Source organism: Trachinotus anak, unplaced genomic scaffold (assembly GCF_046630095.1).
Source record: "Trachinotus anak isolate AG129_WGS33_773 ecotype Australia unplaced genomic scaffold, CSIRO_AGI_Tana_v1 ptg000026l, whole genome shotgun sequence".
Classification (NCBI taxonomy): Eukaryota; Metazoa; Chordata; class Actinopteri; order Carangiformes; family Carangidae; genus Trachinotus; species Trachinotus anak.
In genome coordinates this window covers 3,537,068-3,560,136 of record NW_027273877.1, presented here as the reverse complement: position 1 = coordinate 3,560,136, position 23,069 = coordinate 3,537,068, and the positions used below count along the sequence as shown (strand labels likewise).

Sequence of the window (23,069 nt, the reverse complement as noted above, 5' to 3'; positions counted from 1 at the left end):
AAAAATAAACACACAAATAAAAACTTAAAATCGGGAATTACCGTTTTATATACATGGCAACCTCCGACGACGTCCGCCGTTGCTAGTGGCAATGGAGAGGTCCGTTGCCATGGCTACCCGGGAGAGAAGGCGAGACTTGCTCATGTGACCCAGCAAGATGGCGACCACAATGCAGGATGGATGTGAATGTGAGTTTTACGTATTATTAGCTTCCCGTTAGACTCATAAACTAGCGTATTATTCTGCGCATTTTTTTTAAAATTGTGTTACAGTTCAAATGTTTTCTTTACAACATGAAGTGGGCTCCGTTTTATGCCCGATTGAGCCCGGCAGCTAAAGTAACGGTGAGCGGGTCCGCTAACGTTAGCTCTGACAATCTGAGCTGGATCATTTATTGTTTATCGTTACTCAGCTGTTTTCACCTCAGCCTGGTCAGCTCCTCACAGCCAGTGGGAGGAGAGTTTCATCTGATTCTGTTGTGTGTGTTTTCTCTTTCAGGATTCATCCTAAGCCGGTCCGTTTTCTGGATATTTGGATCTGCTGGTTAATTGTTCATCATCGTGTCAGAGAGACAAGATGGCCCTAAATGTCTTTGGTAAGCAGCATCACACCTCAGTTAATGGCCACTCTGCTCTAATATGACTGGATTAATGGTCTGTTTGTGTGTTTGTCCACTGACCAATGTTGTGGGAGACGACCATCAATTATTATATTCTTGTTTCTCTCTCTCTATATGTATCATATAAGTAGAGAGGCCAGTAGAAATCCTGTGGATCCAGTGGACATGAAGCATAACTAGAAGTCCATTTATTCAATTACTGTGCCGAAGTACAATTTTGAGCATTTCCATTTGTGCTGCTTACACTGTAATACTTTAGTCATAATAATTTATATATTATAGACACCTTTCATGGCCCAATACTTCCCTCAAAAATGTTGGGAGGTAAGAGTATAAAGCCTCACAAAAATAGAAATGTTCAAATAAAGCACCAGTGTATCAGGATTGTGCACACAGTACTCCAGTGATCTTGCAGACACTGAGTGTCAGCAGTCGATATGTTATGTCTGGGGTCTTATTAGTGTGTCTATCAGTGAGGTTATGTTGCCTTGAGAGGGAGGGTGAGACACTTACCCGGGGAGGATTTGCAGTTATTTTGAAGACAGGATACCGGGACGAAGAGTGTTGAATAGATAAGGCTTGTGGAGCGAACACAGAGTACACCAAGACAGGAAACTGGCTGTTAGTTTTATGCGTGTGGACTGAGCAGAAGGTGGAGGACAGCTTATTCCTGAATCTGCAAGATGCTGGCAAAATGACAGCAGAGTCTTAAAATCATCATCTCCATTACATAAAAGCTCTATTTCTTATTGATTTAAGAGCTCAGAGTAAGGATATTGGATTAGTTGATTCTGGTCTTTCAGTGTAGGAGTTAAATTACTATTAATTATTATTACAATTATTATTATTATTATTAATACATATAAGATGAAGCAAAAACAGTGTATTTGCTTTTTGTCACACTTATGAAACAGGACTTTTAATTGCTATTATGTCAGTATGTGAAGTGCTAAACAAAATTAATACTTTAGAATTATACAATGTGCTAATGTTGTGTATTAGATGTTTCTTATACGACATTAAATGCATACAGCAAAGAATATGAATGTGTACCTGAAAGGATTTCACAGTGAAGGATTTTAAGTAGAAAGACATTTTCAGGAACTAATGCAGAGTTCAGCCAAACACCAGATGAGCGCCTGCGGCTAAAATGCTTCAGTTTGAGTTGCATTTAGGCTAATATTAATGTTGGTGTTGTTTGTGGTCTGTTACCACTGAATAAGCAACAAGGAGACGCTGCTATAATGTTGATATCTTTCTATAATTGATTAAAAAAAGACTTGGCCTGAGGGTGCAACAGCAGAAGAAAGATACACAATCACACAGAGAGTTCCTGTATAATCCATCTTGTCTGCAACTCAGTATTAATGAGTCTTTCACAGCTTTTTATGCTTCGGGGTGGATTTATTTATTAAGCCATCATTCATGCAGAGTACAGGTTTTGTTGTTAACAAAACACGTCCTTCATGTAATCTGACATCCCAAGGTAAATGGACACAAACTAAAGAAAATGAAGTAGTTGAAATCCTTGACTTTATATCTCCCTATGTCAGTGTAAACACATATTTCTTTTTTTATTATTTTTACATTTTTTACACATTCAGGTGTTTATTTAGCTTGTTTGTTTGGCAGCGAGAGCAAAATCGCTTTCAGTGGTTTCAGTGTTTAGTCTTGAGAATCATGTGATTGCTCCAAATCATCCATTTTACCAGCAATTCAGCATTTAGATTGCTATGATTAATTGACTTTAATATCAAAAAGAGGATGAAATGAGTCAATCCTGAACCGGTTTGATCTGGTTGATGCTTCATATCAAAATTGAGACACAGAAGACAGAGTCAGCACTGATCACTATCATATTTTCTCCACATGGGGGCACTGTAGCAAATAGAATTAAGTTTGAGTGCAGTTGCAGCTGTTTAATCCACTGTTGTCCTTTTTCTTTTCTCAGATCATGATGAATACAGGCCACCAGTGTGGAAGTCTTACTGTAAGTATCAAAGGAATTATTATCTTGACCTTTTTAAACCTTAGTTTTTGCCGTTATTTTCTTGACAGTATTGCACGATCAGGATTTTCATACCCTCATTCCTTGTCTGGAGTATTTCTTTATGGAGGTAAAATGCTTTTTGCTGATGAATTGCTGTGTGTTTTCTGCCTCAGTGTATCAGCTCCAGCAGGAGGCACCTCACCCACGCAGACTCACCTGCACCTGTGAGGTGAGTCCTCCCAAATCCTTATGTACATGTTATTCTTGAGAAATCCAGAAAAAGATTGTATTGATAAAAAAATTGATTAAAAAAACCCTGTTTATCTACATTTTCATGAGGTTAAGTCAATGCATCATTGACTTAACCTCAAAACATCACTTTTCCTGAAACATTGGAGCATAAAACTGCAAACACTAAGGAGCTGACATAGATGACAGATTCTGAATCCCAAAAAAAAAGTCTGTCATGGCTGTGCTGTCACTTTCTGCAGCCACAGTCCCCTGTGTTGTTTTGGGTTAACACATGAAAACGTAGGCTGAATGACGAACAGAAGATTGACGTAAGGGTTCTTGCTGACACTGATGTGTCTTTTGAATTAAAGCCGAAGCCCAAACCTTAAGGCATATTGTATATTTCTGATCTTGGCAATTAAATATGATAATAACTAACAATACAATACTGAAACAACACTGGTGTGGATCAAGCCTAGGGCAAGCTGAGAGTTTCATAGCGCGTCTTTGTGTATGTGTGTGGTTGTGTGCGTTAATGTGTCTTTGCTGACTCGGCTTGTAGCAAGGCTGATTGTTTTCCCTGTACTTCACCTAATCCACTGTCTGCAGGGAAAGCATCTGTTAAAGCGTCTATAGTCGTGATCTGAAAATGCTAAACACAGCACCTGATGTTAAGTTGGTAAAAGTAGGTTTAGTGTCATTAAAAAGCAATTAAATGTTAGTTTAAGTTCAAACTCCTGTTGATTCAGTGGTGGGCTTTTTCTCTAATCAGCGCAACATGAATATTAAAATTCAGAACATCTTTATGTAAATGGGGGAATAGGTTTAGTTGGCTGAGGCTGCGTCCTCGCCTAGGGCACCCAGGTGGTATGGGATGTTGCTGATGTCCACTAAATGCCACGCACCAGCCCGTCTGCCCATAGGAGAGGCAACCACCAGATGTGCATGTGTGCAAGGTTTGGGGCAAACCAATGGGGATTAGAGGGGGGGGGGGTGCGTCTGGTGTTTGTGTGTGTGTTAATCTGTAAAAGACAGTTCTTTTAGGATGGATGGGAGGATGTGTGTGTCGATGCTAAATGGACAGCTGTTGGTTTTGATGCCCCGGCCTGGTCAGGTATTCAGTGCTGACCCAGTTAAAAGCAGCAGACTGGCAAACAGACGGGGTAGGACCCACCCCCCCCATCCCGCTACCACCAACTCCGTGTCGTCTGCTGGGAGTTCAGCCATATGTGATTTAATGATGCACCAATAAGCACTTATCTATGGCTGGTACTTTTTAATTTGTGATATGTCAGTGACATGGTGGCATAAATCAGTGCAAAGTCTGTCTGGAAGAAGAAGAAGAACTTTTTTTTTTTTTATTAAAACAGTGCAATCATTTTTTAATTGAACATGGTTTTGAACTGTTTTTGAGCAAATGAGCAAGAAGACGGTGCCAACATAGCCTCCCTAAAATTTCAATAAACATTTTTATCTAAAACATTTCTCGGTGGTGAAACAAACATCTGTGTCCATTGTTGCAGCCTCAAGGTGTAAAAGAAGCTTTTTCTGGGTGTTACCTCCAGTTCCTAGACAACTGTTGCTCAAAGTTACTTTAGTTTATTCGTCAATCTGTCCATAATCCTGATTAATAATAGTTTGCATGTCTTTGAGAGATCCATCACTGACGTAAAAAATCTTTAAATACACAAAGAAAGCAAGTGCACCAATTAAAAATAATATGGGATGTCCAAGAATTTGCCTACATCGATATACTAAAATCGGGAATTGTTTGCTTCCAGGTTCTGCTGTACACACCATTTCACCGTGCACCAATTTATTTCATCATTCCATTTAAATACACTGTAAATGCAGCATGCGGCTGTAAATGTGTTCTTCTCCCAAACAGTTCTCCGCCCCCTGCACAGCAGTCTGTAATGTGCAGTCAAGGATGTGTGTTGAGCATTAGTAATGGGTATTAGGCCTCAGCGGTTCTGGTTGGTGTCCAGAGGTGCAAATGCATGGCTGATAACAGAGAGGTAGCGTACCTCCTCTGTGCTCGTGAACCAGCCTGATCGCTTCTCCACCAGCTCAACTTTCTCTTGTTTAACCACCCTGCCCACATGATTATGTGCTGAAATGTGGCCGATGCATATTATGACAAATCTGTGAAAAATAGACTCTTCCTGTACCTCTCACGGACACAGCATCCAAATTAATATTCTCCGTTGTCTGTTGGTTCTTTGTTGATTTATTGGCTCGACAGCAGTTTTGTTGAGAGCAACACAGTGTTCGGCTTTTTTCTCTGACTCGTGCAATATCCTCTGCGCCCACACACTCACGAACTCGGACACACGCTGGGTGGCAAGTGAGGTTTTCATTTGAGTCCCGAAAATGTGCCAAAGTCTGAGAGAATATGTAGCAAGAGCACGTAGTTTGTATCATTTTAGAGCCAGTGGCATTTCACACACTATATTGTTGTGTGTGTGTTTTATTAATAAACTGCTATTGTACTGTGCAATATGACATTGTATGTTATTTAATCAACGTGTTTAGAATTGTATTGTGTTTGGAGCCAGTGTATTTAAGTATATCAAGTTTTCCTTTTGCAAAATGGATATAATTCTTCCCTTGAATGTGATCTTACACACTATATACTTTTCTTTTCCCTGCAGGTGGACAATCGACCTAAATACTATGGGAGAGAGTAAGTTGGATTTCTCAGTATTAGTCATTTGCATCAGACGTGTTGTCAGTGTTCAGTACATTTCAGACAGTGAGGAAACTTTGCATCGGCTCCTCTTTTGTCCAGGTACCATGGGATGATCTCAAGAGAAGAGGCCGACCAGTTACTGAGTCAGGCTGAAGGCAGCTACCTCATCAGAGAGAGTCAGAGACAGCCAGGCACATACACACTGGCTCTGAGGTATGTTCACGTTTGTCTGTGTGTGTGTGTGTGAGTGTGTTTGGCTAATTTAGGGAGACTCATACAATCAAGAGCAAATGTGAGCTCACTGTTGAACTGTTGATTGACCTCCCGCACCTTTGCCTATGCCCACGTGTGCTGTGTGAATGTTGAGCACGTCTCATCGTGTGTGTACAGCGCCCCAGGTGTTGTGAGCTGTGAGGATTTACCCCACCCCCCACACACAGTAAAGGCAGCAGTCAAAGTTTAAGCCGCTCAGAGGTGCTCATCTCTAAGCTCACATGGCTCCACACACCACCTTCCTGAGAGCCTCTCCTCGTGAGAGAGACTGACAGTCTGTGCTTTCATACATACTATATGTCCTAAATGTGACTTCTAGGTAGCGAGTTTGTGTCCTGTGTGTGAGGATCGTTGTTATCTGACATGCCAAAAGGAGTCTGTACACTGTTCTGTACACTCGATGCCACTCTGTTCCCTTGGCCTCGTCGTCAGTTTTACTCAAATGTGAGCCATTGTTTTCTCAGAGTAGGTGTCACACTTTTTAAATGGGTGCATGGTTTAATTTGAATGTAGTTTTGGGTCAGTTTGCTCTATTCATAGTCACGCCATTCTTCCACCTGCGTGAGTTTCTCTCTCTTCCACTCTTCCTCCCATCCCTGTGGTTATAATTACATTCCATAAATACCGTTTCATAAACTAGGGTCCCAGTCTGGGTTGGCAGAAAAGGAAAGGTTGGATTTTGGGTTAATGATCTGATGTCGCAGTTTTATCTCACGGTGGTTTCATTGTGGTCCACTGAGGAGCAGATAATGTGTTGGCCCAGTTCAGGGTCTATCTGTCACAGAGTCTGTGCCATTTTTTGACTCTATGGTAGTAAAAGGCTGCAGCATTTTTTGTGTGATTGTAAAGTGTTATTTTACAAGAGAAAAGACTCTGTTTAAATCAAAGAATAAAAGCCAGCTTTGTTTATGATGATGTGTCTAGCTTCACATTTTCCTACCCTCTATAATGTACAGGAAACAAAAACATGGGGCTTCAAACCCCTCAGATATCGTCATTGACTCTTCTAGACAAGTGGCAGGTAACCAGTCAATAATACAAGCATCTGATAAGGTTTTGGCCCCTAACTCATCAAAATCTCAGTGGTTTGACTGAAACTGCTCCAGCTACGTGAAAAAAAAACAATTAATTGAGAATGGATTTTTTTGCCTTTTTTTCGCCCCTCTTCTTCCATCAATTCCCAGGTTTGGGAACCAGACGAGAAACTTCCGTCTCTACCATGACGGGAAGCACTTTGTTGGAGAGAAGAGGTTCGAGTCCATCCACGACCTGGTCACAGACGGCCTCATCACGCTCTACATTGAGACAAAGGTCTGTGTTTGTGTTTGCGTCTCTCTGCCCTTCCCTCCCTCTCCATCTTAGCAACAATCATGCGTCACTTTCCACATTTAAAGATACTTTTTGCCCTTGTCTTCATGAAAGTGGTGGATAGGATCTGAGAATAGCACTGATCAGGGCTGAATAGTTGTAATCTCTGAATGTAAATTCTGATTATGGATGATTGCTTGCCATAATGGCAGCAAAAAGCTTTGAGCTTCCAGCCCATGTTCCCCAGGTAAAAAAATCAGTCAGCTTGACACATAATACCCCTTGATCACTACTTGTTTAGTTAATCGCACGAATCCCCTGATTCCTTAAAAAAAAAACCTTGAAGAAAGAAGGTAATTTTACATTTTTTTTCAGCACATGGTCCCCATCAAGTGTTTATTTGTTATTCAGACAATAAGACAGCACCAAGGGGAACAAAACCGTGCTGGAAAATGAAGAAAATTACTGCAAGTTTAAGTCCAAGCCCAGATGTGTCAAATGTAGACTGTGAGGGTAGACAGAAACATACAGTAGTCATTAATGATCTAAACTAATAACTATAAAAAACTAAGTTGAATGGCATGTTTAAAGTTACCTTCTCCTCTGTCAGGCGGCGGAGTACATCGCCAAGATGACCATAAACCCCATTTATGAACACGTGGGCTACACCACCCTGAACCAGGAGCCCACCCTGAAGAAACACCTGCCGCACAGCCCCGAGGCCCCCGACGGACCTGCTCCGGCCAAAGATGAACACAACGCAGAGGAGAGGGTGAGGACAATCATCATTGACTGTCTGATAGGAGTTTACAAGGCACCTCGCAAAGTTGTCGTTGTGCGGGGCATTTTCTTTCTCATTGAGTGCCAGACACTTCATATATTCGATTATGTGCCACCTTCCAAGAAGAATCTTCAGCTATGAAATATGGCGTTGCTTTTAGAGGCTGAAATTATACAGAATAACAATGAGTATCTTCAAAACTCATCACTCTCTGCAGGAAGTAGGGATTTTTAAATGGATTCTGTGTAGGAACTCTGTCCAAAAGCATCCAGCAATTACCATAAGTTTTTGGCAAACTGACCTGAATGCTTAGGGGTTTTGTGGGGGGGGTGGTGGTTTGAATAGGAAGTGGAGCAGTGTTGACAGAGAGTATTGGCTGAAGACCAGAGAATATTCCTCTTAGGAGACTACAGTGTGAAATGAGCCTCATAAGACAAATTAAATCATCCATCAAGTCTCTCCGCACTCTGCCTTTAGTCTAAGCTTTCAAATCAGCGGCAAATCATTCATGTCTCCAAATTGAGAGTACAGAAACTGACAGTGGAAAATGTGAATGAGCATTGAGATGATGTGTAGGATGAATTGATGAGTGAGGGGTGAGAGGCTGAGCTGGAGATGTGCCTGAATCTAGAAGACGCAAGGACAAAATGTTAGAGGTTTTTGTTTCAGTTCAGCAATAACATGGAAGTGGAAGTGGATTTATGCTGTGGGCAGTATGCAAAATAACTCAATCTCTTAAAATCACTGGACCTTACCTGCATAAATTAAGGTTACATAAATCATAATGCAGTAATCGTTAGCATATGTACCATCATTATATTTCCAGGAGGCGGCAAAAGTATAAAACAATAATATATAAATGTATTGTATCAAAAATGAGGGTTTGTTAAGCATTGATTTTTGAAACTGAAAATTTTAAGAAACCCTGCAGACATTTAAAATAAGGGTAAAGGTGAGGGAAAGTTTCCCTATGTACAGTACAAGGATGGAAGGATGAGAGTTGAGGAATGTGGTGGAAGAAAGAAGAAGAAGAAGAAGAAGGAGGAGGAGGATGGATGCAGAGGAGAGATGGCCTCCAGCCAAGGGCTCTGCAGTAAAATTACATAACAGTAGTTTGCCTGCAGAAACCTGCTATCTCCTGAAAACTATCCACTAAGTATTCAAAAACGGAGTTTGTTGCTGGCTCATTAGTTTCCAATAAGCTATGAGGTTATTAGAGTTTGTTTCTTATTTCTTGACTTTTTCTGTGGGTGAAAACAAAAGTGGCCAAATTTGGAGTTATTTGTATGACGCAGGAATGACGCTAACTCAGATGCTGATCACTGGGCAACACTGAATGTAAATTTCAGTCCTGCAGCTGGGTGTTTGTGCAGGTAGGTGCATGAAAAAAAATGAGGCAGGAGATGCAGATCCATTCAGGCAACTGCTGCAGAACCCCCAGACTCGTGTATACAAACACACACAAACACACACACAAACACACACACACACACACACACCAGTGTAATACAGTCCAGACCAACAGGCTCATAACGAAGTAGGGACTGGGTGTGCAATGCGTTTATCTGCTAGACCAGTGCTGAGCCTCCTGAGGCCTTGTATGACCTGCAGTGCATGACCACCTACACTGCACCTCATACATCACTGTCCGTGTGTGTGTGTGTGTGTGTGTGTGTGTAATGGGGGGTGGTCCTGTGTACGTGTGTGCTTTCATAATTGGGTGGATTTGCAGACAAAGCAGGACGGCTGTGACATTGAGACCGGAGGTGGTTCTCTGTAGGGAAGTCAGACATCCAAGAAATACGTATATCATATGTTCCTACAGCCAATCACCGTTTATTAGGGGTTAAATGCAGTTTTAAGACCCCCGTGGGGGTGATAAAGATGTGGTTCTGGTGATGACTTTTTAAAAATTAATTTTTAAAGCGTTAATATGAGATTGAATTCATTGGACGGTGACAGGAAAGACGGCAATGAAAAGAGATTTTAGGAATTAGGTCTTAGATCACCTTTGATCTGGCTGAATACAGAAAAAATAATAAAAAGCTCACCAAAAAATTACATTTTATATATATACTATATATACTTTTGCCTTGTTCCTTTTCTATTATATCTATATATCTTTATTTCAAGGTCTGTCTGTAATCGAGGTGCTCTTTTGTTAGTCCCTCCACACCCTCAACCCCACCATTCCCATGCAATGAAAACATTATTAAATAACCATGACCAGTCATAAATATTCACTGTGTTGTGTATATGAGCTGAGGATGAGTGAATCTGGATATGTGGTTGCTGGTTCCAAAGGCTTTTTGTGACTAAAAATTCACTCTTTTTTGGTGATGTCTTCTTAAGATGCCACAAAATGATATTTTGCATCACTCTGTCGGTGTAAAAGATCAAATCACAGCCAAAAACTGTAAATCTTTCCCACAGTAACAGGATTGAATGCATTCCCACTGCTTGACAATTTGCTCAGCCTAAAAATGTCAACATCTTCCCACCAGAGGCGGCACTTAACCAGAAACCTCTAAAGTCAAAATTTAGCCTTAAACTGTTTTAATGTAATGTTACTTCTATGATCTAAAATAATGGAGGAGCAGGGGCTTTGATTTAAGAGCCATGCAAGGATGTGGGATTGTGTATATCCTGATGTAGTGAAGTCGAGACAATATCGAGCTAGAGACGCACACAAAGCAGATGACAGCAGTTGCAGTTGCTTGTTTACAGTGGAGAGGATTTAGAGGAATCAGGAAACATCGGAGGAAAAACAGACAGATGTTGCAGTTTGAATGACAAAAGAATGGAGGGAAAAAAAAGAGGAACACAAAGTGTGAACGAATAAATAAAATAACAGCTTGATTCTCAGCTCATTCTTTCTCTCCCTCTCTCTCTCTCTTTCTCTCCTGGGACAATTGAGGTGGCAGAATTGGTGGCGAACAACAAGAACCCCTGTGTGCTGATTGGCTCCTTCCCCTCTCAATGTGACCTGTTAAATTCATCCATTACTGCTCCGTAGCTCAGCCTCCCCCCTCCTCTTCTTCTTTCTCTCTCCGCCTCTATCCCTCCCTCCTCCACCGGTTCTGCCTGGTGAGTGTGTAGAGGGAAAGCGGATTAACGCACACACTCAGCCATGTGGGCTGAAGAGCTCACCTACACGAGACCGAGAGACGGGATTGCTCGTTCTGCCGCATCAGTCTGGTCTGGGGGATTTTCAAACACCTTCCAAGAAGCAGAGATTTAATGGAAGATTTCATGAATTGTATTCACTGAACTTTTTTTTTTCCTATCTGCAGCAGATTTATTATTAGGCTTGCTGGCTTTTGTTTTTTGTTATGAACTGGAATTGCACCATGCAGCTCTGTCAGTATGCAGAGCTAATCTGATTGGTTGATCTTTGTGGTACAAAGACGGCAGGATTGGTCCTGTGTTGGCTTCTCGGTCTGGGATGTTGTTGTCAGATGGAGCGTTGACGTGATTTGAGAGTCTAGTTGTTGTGTCATATTTACTTGTTCCTGTTTTCATTTATCAATCTGGGATTTCTTTGTAATTTTTAACACAATTTCAGTGTTTATTTTTTTGTTTCATATTTCTTGGCATGCTGATTGGCTTACTGTAGTTATTAATGGGATTCAGGTTTTGGTCTCAGTATTTAATTTAAAATCCACATCAAAACTGCAGGTCCCACAATGCCGAGCCGCGAGTCGCACATCATTAAGCGAGGTAAAAAGCAATCACGCAGGCGAGCCGAGAAGGAAACAAGTCAGAAGGGGTCTTTGTTTACCGCCGCTCTCGGTTTAAATGTCAGTGCTGGTTCAATTCCCTCCCTGCCAGTCTCTGGCAGCACATCGGACCCCAGCACCGGCTCGGGATCCCATCTCAACAGGGCACCGGCCCCCTCTAAACCCACCTCCCCTGCTTCCACCTTCTGGCAACCAATCAGATCTTTTGCCCTTTCGCAGCTCACATCGCTGGTGCGGCGGGCCACCCTGAGGGAGAGCGACTTGGCGCCCAAGTATGAGAAGGTCCACAACTTCAAGGTGAGGCACTCGCTTCCCCAGTCCTTCACTGTGTGTGTGTGTGTGTGTGTGTGTGTGTGAGAGTGTGAGAGAGAGAGTTGCTGATTCAGCTCATGGGGTCTTATTCAAATTTACCTCGGAGAGTGTTAGCACGCTCACACACACACACACACAGACACACACACGCACGCACACATGCACAGAAACACACATTCATGCATTTACATTTTCACAGATTTTCATATTACAAGCAGCCATTAGTAAAGAGCACAAAGGTCAGAGCCACAGTGTACTGAGCTCAAGGGAAATGTGGACGAACACACACTGACAGACACGCACGCACGCACACATACATACAAAGAGCACAGTGATGTGATGGAGGTCATTAGCATTTCATTATATAAAACCAATTTGTGCAATAAATGGGCAGATTAAAACTCTGTTCTCTCTATATTTTTTCATCGTGCCCTTTCAGCACTTCTATTGTGTCTCCATCAGTCTTCTGTCACTGCCTGTTCTTGCTTTTATTCAGCTTTTACTTGAGCTGCTCTGTGTTATATGAAGATTTTTCTCACTTTGTTCATAGTGTGTACCCAGTCAAATGCACCATTCTGGCACTTAACTCACTTATATTTATAATAGTTTATTTATATATGATATATTTATAATTTAAGGGAGAAATGTCTATTTAGATTTTTATATCAAATTTCCAATTTTCTGTATCTGTCTCTATTCCCAGGTTCATACATTCAGGGGCCCCCACTGGTGCGAGTACTGTGCCAACTTCATGTGGGGTCTCATTGCTCAGGGAGTCAAGTGTGCAGGTAACACACAAAAACAAACACACCCCCTTTTCACACACACACATCAGTATATAATGCAGTAATCTTTGATTCATCCCGTACAAATGCGCCACAGAAGATTCAGTTTCTGCTCCTTTTTGCCTCCTCCGCTGCACTCGACATGTTGCACCTCCTCTCTCTTAGACCGTGACTCAAAAGTGGGACAGCAGGCTAAAGTTAGTCACTTTTGGTGTTGACTCATCTGCAGTGTATCATGGATTTTAAATGTTAAAAGATTCAATTTGGTGCCAGAGAACAGACTGGCAGAGGGATTCTTACTGTGAGTGGGTGATGAACTGTGCCTCTGCAATGCTTAACGTTTAAATGGAACTTTTACCGTTGAATCTCGTCCCTATTCTTTAAGTGTCAGACTTTTATGGGCAAAATTGCGCTGTCTACAGAGGCATAAAGGAGAACAGACACATTTATGCAAATGCTACCACAGGAGATGCCTTAAAGAGTGCTGCTTAGGTTATGAGTGGATATAAATTGATATAAAACGACCTCTGTCCTTCTCCCTGTTAGACTGTGGGTTGAATGTCCATAAGCAGTGCTCCAAAGTGGTGCCGAACGACTGCCAGCCGGACCTGCGGCACGTCAAGAAGGTGTACAGCTGCGACCTGACCACGCTGGTCAAAGCCCACAACACCAAGAGACCCATGGTGGTTGATATGTGCATACAGGAAATCGAGGCTAGAGGTGAGAGAGACAGTGGGTGTGTATATTTGTGCGTGTTTGCATGTGAGTCAGTGGTTATATAATGTGGACAAAAAAAGCTTTTAAGTATTGTTTGCTGCAACACCTACGAGGCTGGCATACGTATGCAAGATGTGCGTGTGTCAGCCCACCCTCTCAGTGGTTTGAAGCACACAGGATAAATGAATGTAGGTGTGTATATATAGACTGAGAGAGCTGTAATTCTGCCCCCATGGGACCTGAGTGGTCACAGGGGGGGCTGCCGCAGACAGGATTTTATTGACAACGACTCAAGACCTGAGTGAAACTAATATGTGAAATCAATAAAGACACCTGACTTGAAGTGATTGAACTTGACTGGAACAGAAGAGACAGCTGAATATACCCCCCCACCCCCCCTTCTGTCTTTGTTGTTGTTTTTTCTTCTAATCAATCTTCTTGTCCTCTTCTGTCTCTATTTCTGTATCACCTTCAGTTTTATTTCCTTAAGCTGTGGCATTGCCACAAACAGCTAACACTACTATTTACATCACTGATTAATCTTTCTTTTCAATTTTTTTCAAAAAACTGATGGATTGTTTGATCTGAACATGCTGTAAGAGAGTAAAAATAGCTTGTCATGTTTTCCTAAAATCTCTTCTTGTATCAAACCAACAGTCCAAAGATGTTCCATTTGTTATCATATACGACTCAGAAAATCTGCAAATATCACATTTGAGATGCTGGAACCAGAGAATTATGGCACATAAAACATGTCTTAAATGATTAGATTGATTATCCAGAACTTAAACTACAATTCAAGTTTACATTATATGAATGATGGTGTCTGTTCAACTCTCCCTGTCTGTCTCCAGGTCTTCAGTCAGAGGGTTTGTACAGAATATCAGGCTTCAGTGAGCTGATTGAAGATGTCAAACTGGCCTTTGACAGAGGTGAGTGTCGCCCCATGTTTGTTGTTTTTAGGTGAATCCCTACAAGAAAAGGAGAAATTATCTTTTAATATCATCAATAAAATATCACTACAATCCTCCAGAGAGATTCCTTGAAGACAGACATTTCATCTTGCACCAGAATCCTGAGGTTTCCTTTTCACAGGAAGCAACTGATTGTTTTTGTTTTCCTCCGCAGACGGAGAGAAAGCTGATATTTCCTCAAGTGCTTACGAGGACATCAACATCATCACTGGAGCCCTGAAACTCTACTTCAGAGAGCTGCCTATCCCCCTCATCACATATGATGCCTACCCACGCTTCATAGAAACCGCAAGTAGGTCTTCGTGCTTTCTATACCTTATTATATAAGATGCAAGAATGAATAGAGGAACAGCTCAGCAGCCAAGCTGAGCAGTGAAGGCACTTAGCAACAGGGACATTATGCACATGTTATAAATCTGTAAAAGGCATGTGTGAAATGTGTTTGTCACTTTTATGTTGCAATAATGTGATAATTGATCCAATGTCTAAGTGTTTCTCATGCATATGGTAGCCCATGCACAGAGAAACAAATCACCTCTAATCAGTGTTGTGTGTGTGTGTGTGTGTGTGTGTGTGTTTGTGTATTACAGAGATCACAGACCCAGAAAAACGTCTGGAGTCTCTCCACGAGGCCTTGAAGCTGCTGCCGCCAGCTCACTGCGAGACGCTGCGATACCTCATGGCTCACCTCAAGAGGTCTGAATACATATATATTGTTATTCAGCTGAATTACAAGGGTTTGATTCCTTGATCTTGTTGTTTTCTAGCTGTTGTGCTCACACACTCTTTCCCCCTGCTCTCCATCCAGGGTGACCCAGTACGAGAAGGAGAACCTCATGTCCAGCGAGAACCTGGGCATTGTCTTCGGCCCAACGCTGATGAGGGCCCCCGAGCTGGACGCCATGACGGCGCTCAACGACATCCGATACCAGAGACTTGTGGTGGAAACGCTCATTACCAACGAAGACGTGTTATTCTGAGAGGAAGGGAGGGAAATTATTCTTCTCAGGAGGAAGGAGAAGACGCAAGACGTTGACTTTTGACAAGAAAATGAAGGAGAAACATGCAAGACACATGAGAGTGGTGTCTTGCTAGACAAAAAGGACACTACCTGTTTTCTGTGTGGATAAAAGGAGCAATGAAGGAAGTGGCTATTTGCTAAGATGAAATGAAGATAGAGACTCTCAAAACTCTGAGGCTTTGAGGGAAGAAGTAGATGGAGGGATGCAGTGTTTCCCCACATTTTCACTGAAATCAGGAGCAAAATTTTAGCAAAACGAACTTGAAGCCTCCATAATTTGTAATGGTCTAACTGTACAAAACTAATTACTGCAACACTGAATGCTGGGAAGAACAAATTTCCAGCCTCACTCGATAGAATTAAACAATTATTATCTTTCTTTATGAGCTGGGAGAAAAGAGAGAAGTGGCATTTCATGAACACTGCTTTGTTGATGTAGGGGAAACACTGCGATCCATCTTTATGTTAATATCCTCTTTCTTAAATGGATGCCTTGACTTTTTTTTTTTAATTTTTAGTTTCCTTCAGCATACTTATCTTAAATCTCGCTGTTCAGGGAAAAGAAAATCAGTTACTTTATGAACCTTGAGTTAGCATTCTTAGCATTTGTCACAGAAACTCAATGATACTGCTAGCCAACAGGCTAATGAGGAAAGGTCAGCGGTTTCAGTGAAAAATGCAAGAATGCTGATTCCTACTCAACTTAATGACGAATGTTTTCCTCAAATTCTGGCTGTAAGAAATGCTATTGTTTATTTTCCGTGGTGTCAAGGTGTCCATTTAGTCCACCTCAAGAGAAGAAGGAGAGGAAGAAGCACTGATGCCATAACAGTAGACAGCTGGATGAATGAATGAATGAATGAATGGAAAAAAGTGAATCACTCACCCATAACGCGCACTCATTCCTCTCAATGGAACTTAAGTGACTCGGACCTATTGTGTTTTCATTCCTTTTTTTTTTTTTTTTACTTTTTCTTTACTTTACAGCTCCTCTTCTGCTCCATCGACTGATGTGTAATTGTACAGTAATCCTACACTAACAACATAGTTTCTTAGTTGCGAATAGAGAAAATCAATGTCAGCTTAGCCCTTTTCGTGTCATATTGTAAGCTTTTGTTTAATAAATGTTCTCCAGTTTTGTTGCTGTGTAATTACACCCAGTGATGGAGCTGTAAATGAAATGATGAATTTTCTTTTCTCTGTCTCTGAACCAATCCTGTGTTCTCTCTCTTCTCCACCTGCCAAAGCCTCTGAAGGTGAAACTTAAAATTCAGGGTCATGCAGTCCATTTAAAAGGGACCTCTGAAAATGTAGCCTGTTCTAAGTATTAAATTGTCTTTTTTTTTTTCTCCAAATTTGCAAACCGTCTACACACTAAAATGTTGCGACTACATTGTACAACTCTAACTCATTGCCTGTGGCCTAACACATAAACCTACAGCACAAAATTGTGCCAACAGCAGCTTATCAAGGGAAATTCAACACAGACAACAAGGCCAGACGTTACGCACAGTTTTTACCAGGATTTATCTGGCAGCTTGTTTTAGTTTCTGCTCTCATTGAGACAGCTTTAGTTATCGTACATCTCGCCAGGGGCAGACAGTGAAGAGAGGGACGCGTCGTAAGTGACTTGAAACATGAATATGTGAAACAGTGCTTTTTGTTGTTTTTGCTTTGTTTTGTTGTTTTTATGAAGCAGTATTGTAATTAAGCAGTGTTATGAAACGGATTTTGCGCTCAGAATGCTAACTGAAATTCTTGATCGCTTGCCCGGATGCAATTCAACAGATGGAAACACTTTATTGGCCTGTGGGGGATAATTCAAAGACTCAAAGTGGGGATGCACCAGCACCATCAGTGATGAAAGTTTAAGATCATGTCCCATCCCTAAAATGAAAGCAAAGAAGTTCAATAAATCAGAAACTCAAAATGTGAATTACTCAGCATCAGTGCTTGCAAAGTTAAGATTAAAGTGGTGTTGGTGCTTCCCTTCCTCAGTTTTCTGCTTGACAGTGAGGCCATATTGTGACTCATGTTTCATATCCAGCTGCAACCATTTAATATAACTGTGAAATTGTGAGAAATAATGATGCTTACGCATATGTAAACGAGGCCAGTTGGAGGTGTTTTAGTTCATGCATTTTGACTCGTTTTCCTCTTTTACCTCTCCCTTCTACAGACGGTGTGATTTTTACCTAATCAGGTACTGGCCAAACATTGCATATTGAAAGGTTTGCTGTAATGTTTTGACCATGTTCTGATGTGATGAAAGATGTATAAACTTTGGGATGATGATGGTAATCATATGTCATATGAAGGAGTGTTTTCGCCATGTTTTTTTTTCCTCCTGTTGAATCTAGTGCCATTGGAAAGGGTGGAGGTGCAGACTGGATGCCTTCTGCATGGACCCCCACCTCAACTAACACACTAAACACCCTCTTCATTCATCGCTACCCTCATTTCTGTCGGGGGTCACTGATTAACTACTCCTTATATGATTCATTTGCAAAGCAGCGACAACCCACCAGGCTTCAAGACCCATTTCGCAAAGCAGAGACAGACTTAGAGTCACGGTTGTAAAAAATCAAGCGCGCCCATGCTGGGTTGGGTGTGATATAAAGTGACATCAGCATTTTTCTAAGGAATCTTGATTATGTTTTGGTTATCGCCTGTTCTTTATTTTTACTGTTGTGCTGAGTTTCTGTTGTTCATTCCTTGCAGGGTGAAATGTAACCCTGCTGATTTAACCGTGTACTAACCATCATCAAACTAATCCGATTACAACTTGTGAGCCTTCAGTGATCTGTGACGCTTTTTCTTTTTTGGCTTCATAAAATATCCTTTTTTTTATGGTCATTGCTGTAAAGTATTTTCTATATGGTTTATGCATGGTGAAATTAAATTATTAAACATGGCTTTCAGTTCGCAAATGTCTGAATTGATTCCTTCATTCTTGAAATATTTCCTGCTTTATATGACAGTATGCTTGAAAACCAACTCTTTACTTAATTTACCCATTTTATTATTGTACTATTACAGGAGTATTCTAAATATATATTTTTTGCCATATGACTTAACATTTTTATAGGTCTAATGAGAGAAAACCACCCAAAAATTAGATTAAAGAATTAGATTAGAGAAAAGTGGAAAAAGTCTTAGGTTGACACATAAATTTGATCTGCATGATGTGATTAATCACAAATTGTTGAATATGTAGATTCTAATGGGCTCCATGAAGTCACAGTATTTGCCGCTAGCTTCAAAGCTACACTGAAATGCTCCCTTGAGATCACGCCATCTTTTTATTAGAGGTAACTTTAGGTCAAACCAGGCTGTCCGGGAGGGGGGGATGTAGTCTGTCTCCCTCTGGTGGACAATCAGGGATCAGATTTGGACATAGGTTAATGTTTTGTCCACTTCCAAGGGACCTTTGTTTGAGGATCTTTGATCGTGTAATAGTGTATATTGCCAATAATTTCCATAGGGTGGCGCCATGTTTGTAGTCCTATATAAGGACTTCCTGCAGCCATGTTTTAAGCCTCGTTGGCGCAGTAGGCAGCGCGTCAGTCTCATAATCTGAAGGTCGTGAGTTCGAGCCTCACACGGGGCATGTGTTTTGATTATTGTGTGCCATTTTATACATCTTATGCATGTCTTATCTGGGGATCGCGCAAATCCAGAAATCTGGTCGTTGGTAACAGTGCCGATGAAACTAATCAATTCTCAATACCAATGTTGATACTGCAGCCAACACACGCAGACTGCCCCACTCCCTCTGGTGGACACTGAGGGGAATTACAGCCATTATATATAAATATGTGTGTTATTGAAATGTGCAGTGTTTTTGTTTAATTTGTGGCTATTTGGGATTTTATTATGTCTATTTTATTAAGAAATCTCCATAGTGTATATACATACTTGTAGTGCCTATTTGAAGACATCCTCTGAACAGCTGCTTTAAGCCTCGTTGGCGCAGTAGGCAGCGCGTCAGTCTCATAATCTGAAGGTCGTGAGTTCGAGCCTCACACGGGGCATGTATTTTGCACCGGCAATGAGTATACAATTCAGTACACCTTCATAATCTGCGTCTTCCTTTTTATAGTTTGTTTGCATTAAAACTTTTGCTTAATTTTTCAGTAGAATATAGGTCAACAGGCTTTTTAAGAAGCAGAACCCCCGCAAAGCAGCCGGTCCTGACTCTGTCTCTCCATCATCCCTGAAGCACTGTGCTGATCAGCTGTCTCCGGTGTTCACGGACATCTTCAACACCTCACTGGAGGTGCTAATGCTAATGCTAATGTTAAGATTGTATTTAGTACAGCAGGATTATGCAATTTAATTGTTAGGAGACGTTATAAAAATCATGATTTTTGATGGTGTTTCAAGCCCGGCTAGCTCAGTCGGTAGAGCATGAGACTCTTAATCTCAGGGTCGTGGGTTCGAGCCCCACGTTGGGCGCATAACTTTTTTTTTTTTTTTTTTTTTCCTCTCTTCTTATTTTATACGCTGATCAAGTCATTGACTTGCAGTGACCCCGTCTACTCAAAAACACCTTAGTATTTAACAGATATTATATAATTATGAAAGTGCTAAGGGTTTTTTTTTTTTTTTCATCAGTATTAATTTCTGAAAAATCATGCTTTTTCACGAAGATTCAAGCCCGGCTAGCTCAGTCGGTAGAGCATGAGACTCTTAATCTCAGGGTCGTGGGTTCGAGCCCCACGTTGGGCGCATAACTTTTTTTTTTTTTTTTTTCTGTTACTTAATCCAAGTTGATCCGTGTTCGTTAAGTTTAGCCTCTGTGGGGTTTTTGTGTTTGCTGAGCTGTACTTAATGTTGGAGGCGGAGATTGCTGTCATGTAAGCATTGGTGGTTCAGTGGTAGAATTCTCGCCTGCCACGCGGGAGGCCCGGGTTCGATTCCCGGCCAATGCAACACACTTTTCACATTTTAGTGTTTATGTTCTAATCAGTTTTATAATATATATTCAATAAATAAGACACCAGTTATTTACCACTTTTATCTGCGTATTTTGAAGTTAAAAGATTCATACTTGTGGATGGGAAGCAGTTGTGATCCTTTGTGGGAACAGAAATGTGGTTGTTTATTGATTATGTAGAGGCCACAAGCTGTGAGATTTGCTGTATGTTCTTGCTGTGAATAAAAGACTTTAATTGATTTAAAGAAAAAAGGTTGTTCACTCCCCGTCGGGGAATCGAACCCCGGTCTCCCGCGTGACAGGCGGGGATACTCACCACTATACTAACGAGGAGATGTTTGTAGTTTTTGACTCCTCCCCTTTTCACTGTGAAAGTACAGGACAGCAATTAGCGAGTGCACAGAGCTATTGTCTTTGATCTGAATTTATGCTCATTTTCGCAGACGACTTCACAATATGTTGAGCAGGGTCGCTGATGGTGTAGTGGTAGGAAACATCTGGATGTCACAGCATTAAGGGCATAATAAGGAAAACAAGGGTAGCATAATAAGGATTCTGCTGAAGTTCATGTGGTAGATGTTGCTTGTTTTATTAAAAAAAACAAACAAAAAAAAGTTCTGTTGCATTGGCCGGGAATCGAACCCGGGCCTCCCGCGTGGCAGGCGAGAATTCTACCACTGAACCACCAATGCTCACATACAGATGTTTTTTTGCCGCTGTGCTCACGAGGTCCAGTAAAGTATGCTAAAGTATGTTCTGCCTGTCCCTGCCTCCCTCTTTACCCCTGCAGAGGCAGGAACAGGGCAGAAGTGGAGGTCATGCGAGCATTGGTGGTTCAGTGGTAGAATTCTCGCCTGCCACGCGGGAGGCCCGGGTTCGATTCCCGGCCAATGCAACTAGCTTTTAGTTGTTGCATGTTTTGATCGCAATTCTGATTATGGACATCTTTTGATGAATGATGAGATGTGCAGGGGTAAGGATGGGAGCTCGGATAGGGCAGATGTGCAAGTTATGTAAGCATTGGTGGTTCAGTGGTAGAATTCTCGCCTGCCACGCGGGAGGCCCGGGTTCGATTCCCGGCCAATGCAACTAGATTTTAATTTTTTAAAACCTATCCTGGTTGTATGACTTGTACATGAGAATTGTATAATTTTAATGTGGCAGTGCCACAAACAGCAACATAATTTTATCCTTTTTTGAAATCCTTTCATCACTGTGGTCTTAACAGTCCCTGTGTTAGCAACAGTGCATATCAACAACAACATGTCATTTGTTTTTGTTAAATTAAAAGATGCTCTCAATTTGACTTGTCTATTTCAAACCCATTTTAGGCCTCGTTGGCGCAGTAGGCAGCGCGTCAGTCTCATAATCTGAAGGTCGTGAGTTGGAGCCTCACACGGGGCATCTGTTTTGTGACATCAGAATCAGAATCAGAATCAGAATCAGTTTTATTGCCAAGTATGTTTTCACATACAAGGAATTTTTTCTGGTGATTGGTGCAGTTGATCAGCAACAGTGGGGCTCTCTAGCCTTGTTGATATGTCATTCCTACTGGAAGACAGGTAAATAAACAAAAGGCAGTCAGGGTTTCTCTGCTTTGATGTGTCACAGCATTAAGGTGAGGCATAAGTGTCCTAATTGTTTCTGTAATAAGGCTTCTGCTGAAGTTCATGTGGTAGATGTTGCGAAGAGAAAGAGTAAATAATGTCACCGCAGAGACATGAACCAGATTATCAGATGTGTCTGCAGTAATACATTTCATTCTGGAAAATGTCTGTGCTAATTTTAGTGAAGGGCAAACATGTACAGAATTTACTCCTGCGTTATAGCTATCCACGTCCACAAAGCCAGTAAATTAATCAGGCTTTTCTACCAGTATGTCCTGAAAACAGGGGACCCTCCTGGGTGGGTTTACAACTGGGTAGCTCCAGGATATGGAATCACACCCAGACCCCTACCCTGACTCTGTCCTTTACAAGTGGAGGCAGAGCTAATGCAGCACTACCTGAAATGGAAAGGATGCAATTGATATCATGCAAGGCAAACAATAATATTAACAAAGATTATTTTACACTATAAAGAACTCTGAAATCATCTGTACTAATATGCATTGTTGAGAAAATCCATAGTTTCAAAATCTGTTTAAAAATCACTTTCTAAGAAATCTGTTTTATCTTTCTTTCAGTGTGGGCCGTTTCTAGCTGCAGAGATTTGCAATGTAGGAAATGTCACCGTACAGTGTGTACTACAACCTTCAAATACGACTTCCACAGACCTGACATCACCAAGATGCACCAGACGGAGACTGGGAGGATGGTCATGAAAAGTAGCTTTCATTTTATTTTTTTATTTTGGAACAAATTGATTCTTGCAATTCTGAAAATAAAGATCATTATTATTAATTAAATTTTATTGTCAGTTTATTGTCAGTGTTTTTGTCCACCTGTTGGTATGAACAGTGATAAAATGATTCTTAATGATTGGATTTTCTCACATAAATGCAGAGAATCTATAAAATCTTTGGCAGCCTGGATGGTTTATGGCAACATTTGCTTTTTGTTGGTAGCCATTTGTAATAATTGATTATGCTTGTTATTAACTTTATTTGATTTAGAATTAAATCACCATTGAGCAAAAGGAAATTGTCTTTTGACTAAAAGCTTTTTGACATTTTAATTCAGTTTATT

The 23,069-nt window shown here is 41.1% G+C and overlaps 2 protein-coding genes, 1 long non-coding RNA gene and 10 other non-coding genes across 15 annotated transcripts in view; 10 read left to right on the top strand and 3 right to left on the bottom strand.

Moving 5' to 3' along the window:
• The window catches only part of LOC139609909 (FERM, ARHGEF and pleckstrin domain-containing protein 1-like), a 52,301-nt gene extending 52,123 nt beyond the window's left edge, over positions 1–178 (bottom strand). Inside the window, exon 1 of the mRNA XM_071464958.1 lies at positions 42–178. The gene's annotated coding sequence lies outside the window, so the exon portion shown is untranslated. The remainder of the gene's footprint in view (positions 1–41) is intronic.
• On the top strand, positions 91–18,377 carry LOC139609910 (N-chimaerin). Of its 3 annotated transcripts, none has more exons than XM_071464964.1 (15): positions 91–188; positions 499–595; positions 2,571–2,609; positions 2,783–2,838; positions 5,495–5,526; positions 5,632–5,745; positions 6,990–7,116; positions 7,724–7,885; positions 11,854–11,931; positions 12,650–12,734; positions 13,278–13,451; positions 14,303–14,380; positions 14,577–14,714; positions 15,013–15,118; positions 15,231–18,377. In XM_071464964.1, the coding sequence occupies exons 2-15, from the start codon at positions 577–579 to the stop codon at positions 15,400–15,402; spliced, it is 1,380 nt and encodes a 459-aa protein (XP_071321065.1). In that variant the 5' UTR covers positions 91–188; positions 499–576; the 3' UTR covers positions 15,403–18,377. The 3 variants fall into 3 exon arrangements, with proteins under 3 accessions (XP_071321065.1, XP_071321066.1, XP_071321067.1); XM_071464965.1 differs by lacking the exon at positions 91–188 and adding an exon at positions 229–344; XM_071464966.1 differs by lacking the exons at positions 91–188; positions 499–595; positions 2,571–2,609; ... (3 more) ...; positions 6,990–7,116; positions 7,724–7,885 and adding an exon at positions 11,461–11,700 and having other exon boundaries at positions 11,797–11,931; positions 15,231–18,367.
• Positions 18,378–18,781: 404 nt separating this feature from the next.
• Positions 18,782–22,789, top strand: LOC139609513 (uncharacterized). The gene is made up of 2 exons (XR_011685244.1): positions 18,782–19,722; positions 22,568–22,789. It is a non-coding gene; the product is annotated as an uncharacterized lncRNA (long non-coding RNA).
• On the top strand, positions 18,981–19,053 carry trnam-cau (transfer RNA methionine (anticodon CAU)). Its single transcript has one exon. It is a non-coding gene; the product is annotated as a tRNA-Met (tRNA).
• On the top strand, positions 19,405–19,477 carry trnam-cau (transfer RNA methionine (anticodon CAU)). The gene has a single exon. It is a non-coding gene; the product is annotated as a tRNA-Met (tRNA).
• Positions 19,829–19,901, top strand: trnak-cuu (transfer RNA lysine (anticodon CUU)). Its single transcript has one exon. It is a non-coding gene; the product is annotated as a tRNA-Lys (tRNA).
• Positions 20,102–20,174, top strand: trnak-cuu (transfer RNA lysine (anticodon CUU)). The gene has a single exon. It is a non-coding gene; the product is annotated as a tRNA-Lys (tRNA).
• Positions 20,307–20,377, top strand: trnag-gcc (transfer RNA glycine (anticodon GCC)). The gene has a single exon. It is a non-coding gene; the product is annotated as a tRNA-Gly (tRNA).
• Positions 20,644–20,715, bottom strand: trnad-guc (transfer RNA aspartic acid (anticodon GUC)). Its single transcript has one exon. It is a non-coding gene; the product is annotated as a tRNA-Asp (tRNA).
• On the bottom strand, positions 21,004–21,074 carry trnag-gcc (transfer RNA glycine (anticodon GCC)). The gene has a single exon. It is a non-coding gene; the product is annotated as a tRNA-Gly (tRNA).
• On the top strand, positions 21,207–21,277 carry trnag-gcc (transfer RNA glycine (anticodon GCC)). The gene has a single exon. It is a non-coding gene; the product is annotated as a tRNA-Gly (tRNA).
• Positions 21,400–21,470, top strand: trnag-gcc (transfer RNA glycine (anticodon GCC)). The gene has a single exon. It is a non-coding gene; the product is annotated as a tRNA-Gly (tRNA).
• Positions 21,714–21,786, top strand: trnam-cau (transfer RNA methionine (anticodon CAU)). The gene has a single exon. It is a non-coding gene; the product is annotated as a tRNA-Met (tRNA).
• Positions 22,790–23,069: the final 280 nt, after the last annotated feature.

Bases quoted from the DNA above. Each gene is read 5' to 3' on its own strand.
- LOC139609910 (XM_071464964.1), top strand. The intron at 2,839-5,494 runs GTGAGTCCTCCC...TTTTCCCTGCAG, and splicing joins GACTCACCTGCACCTGTGAG to GTGGACAATCGACCTAAATA. The intron at 14,381-14,576 runs GTGAGTGTCGCC...TTTCCTCCGCAG, and splicing joins CAAACTGGCCTTTGACAGAG to ACGGAGAGAAAGCTGATATT.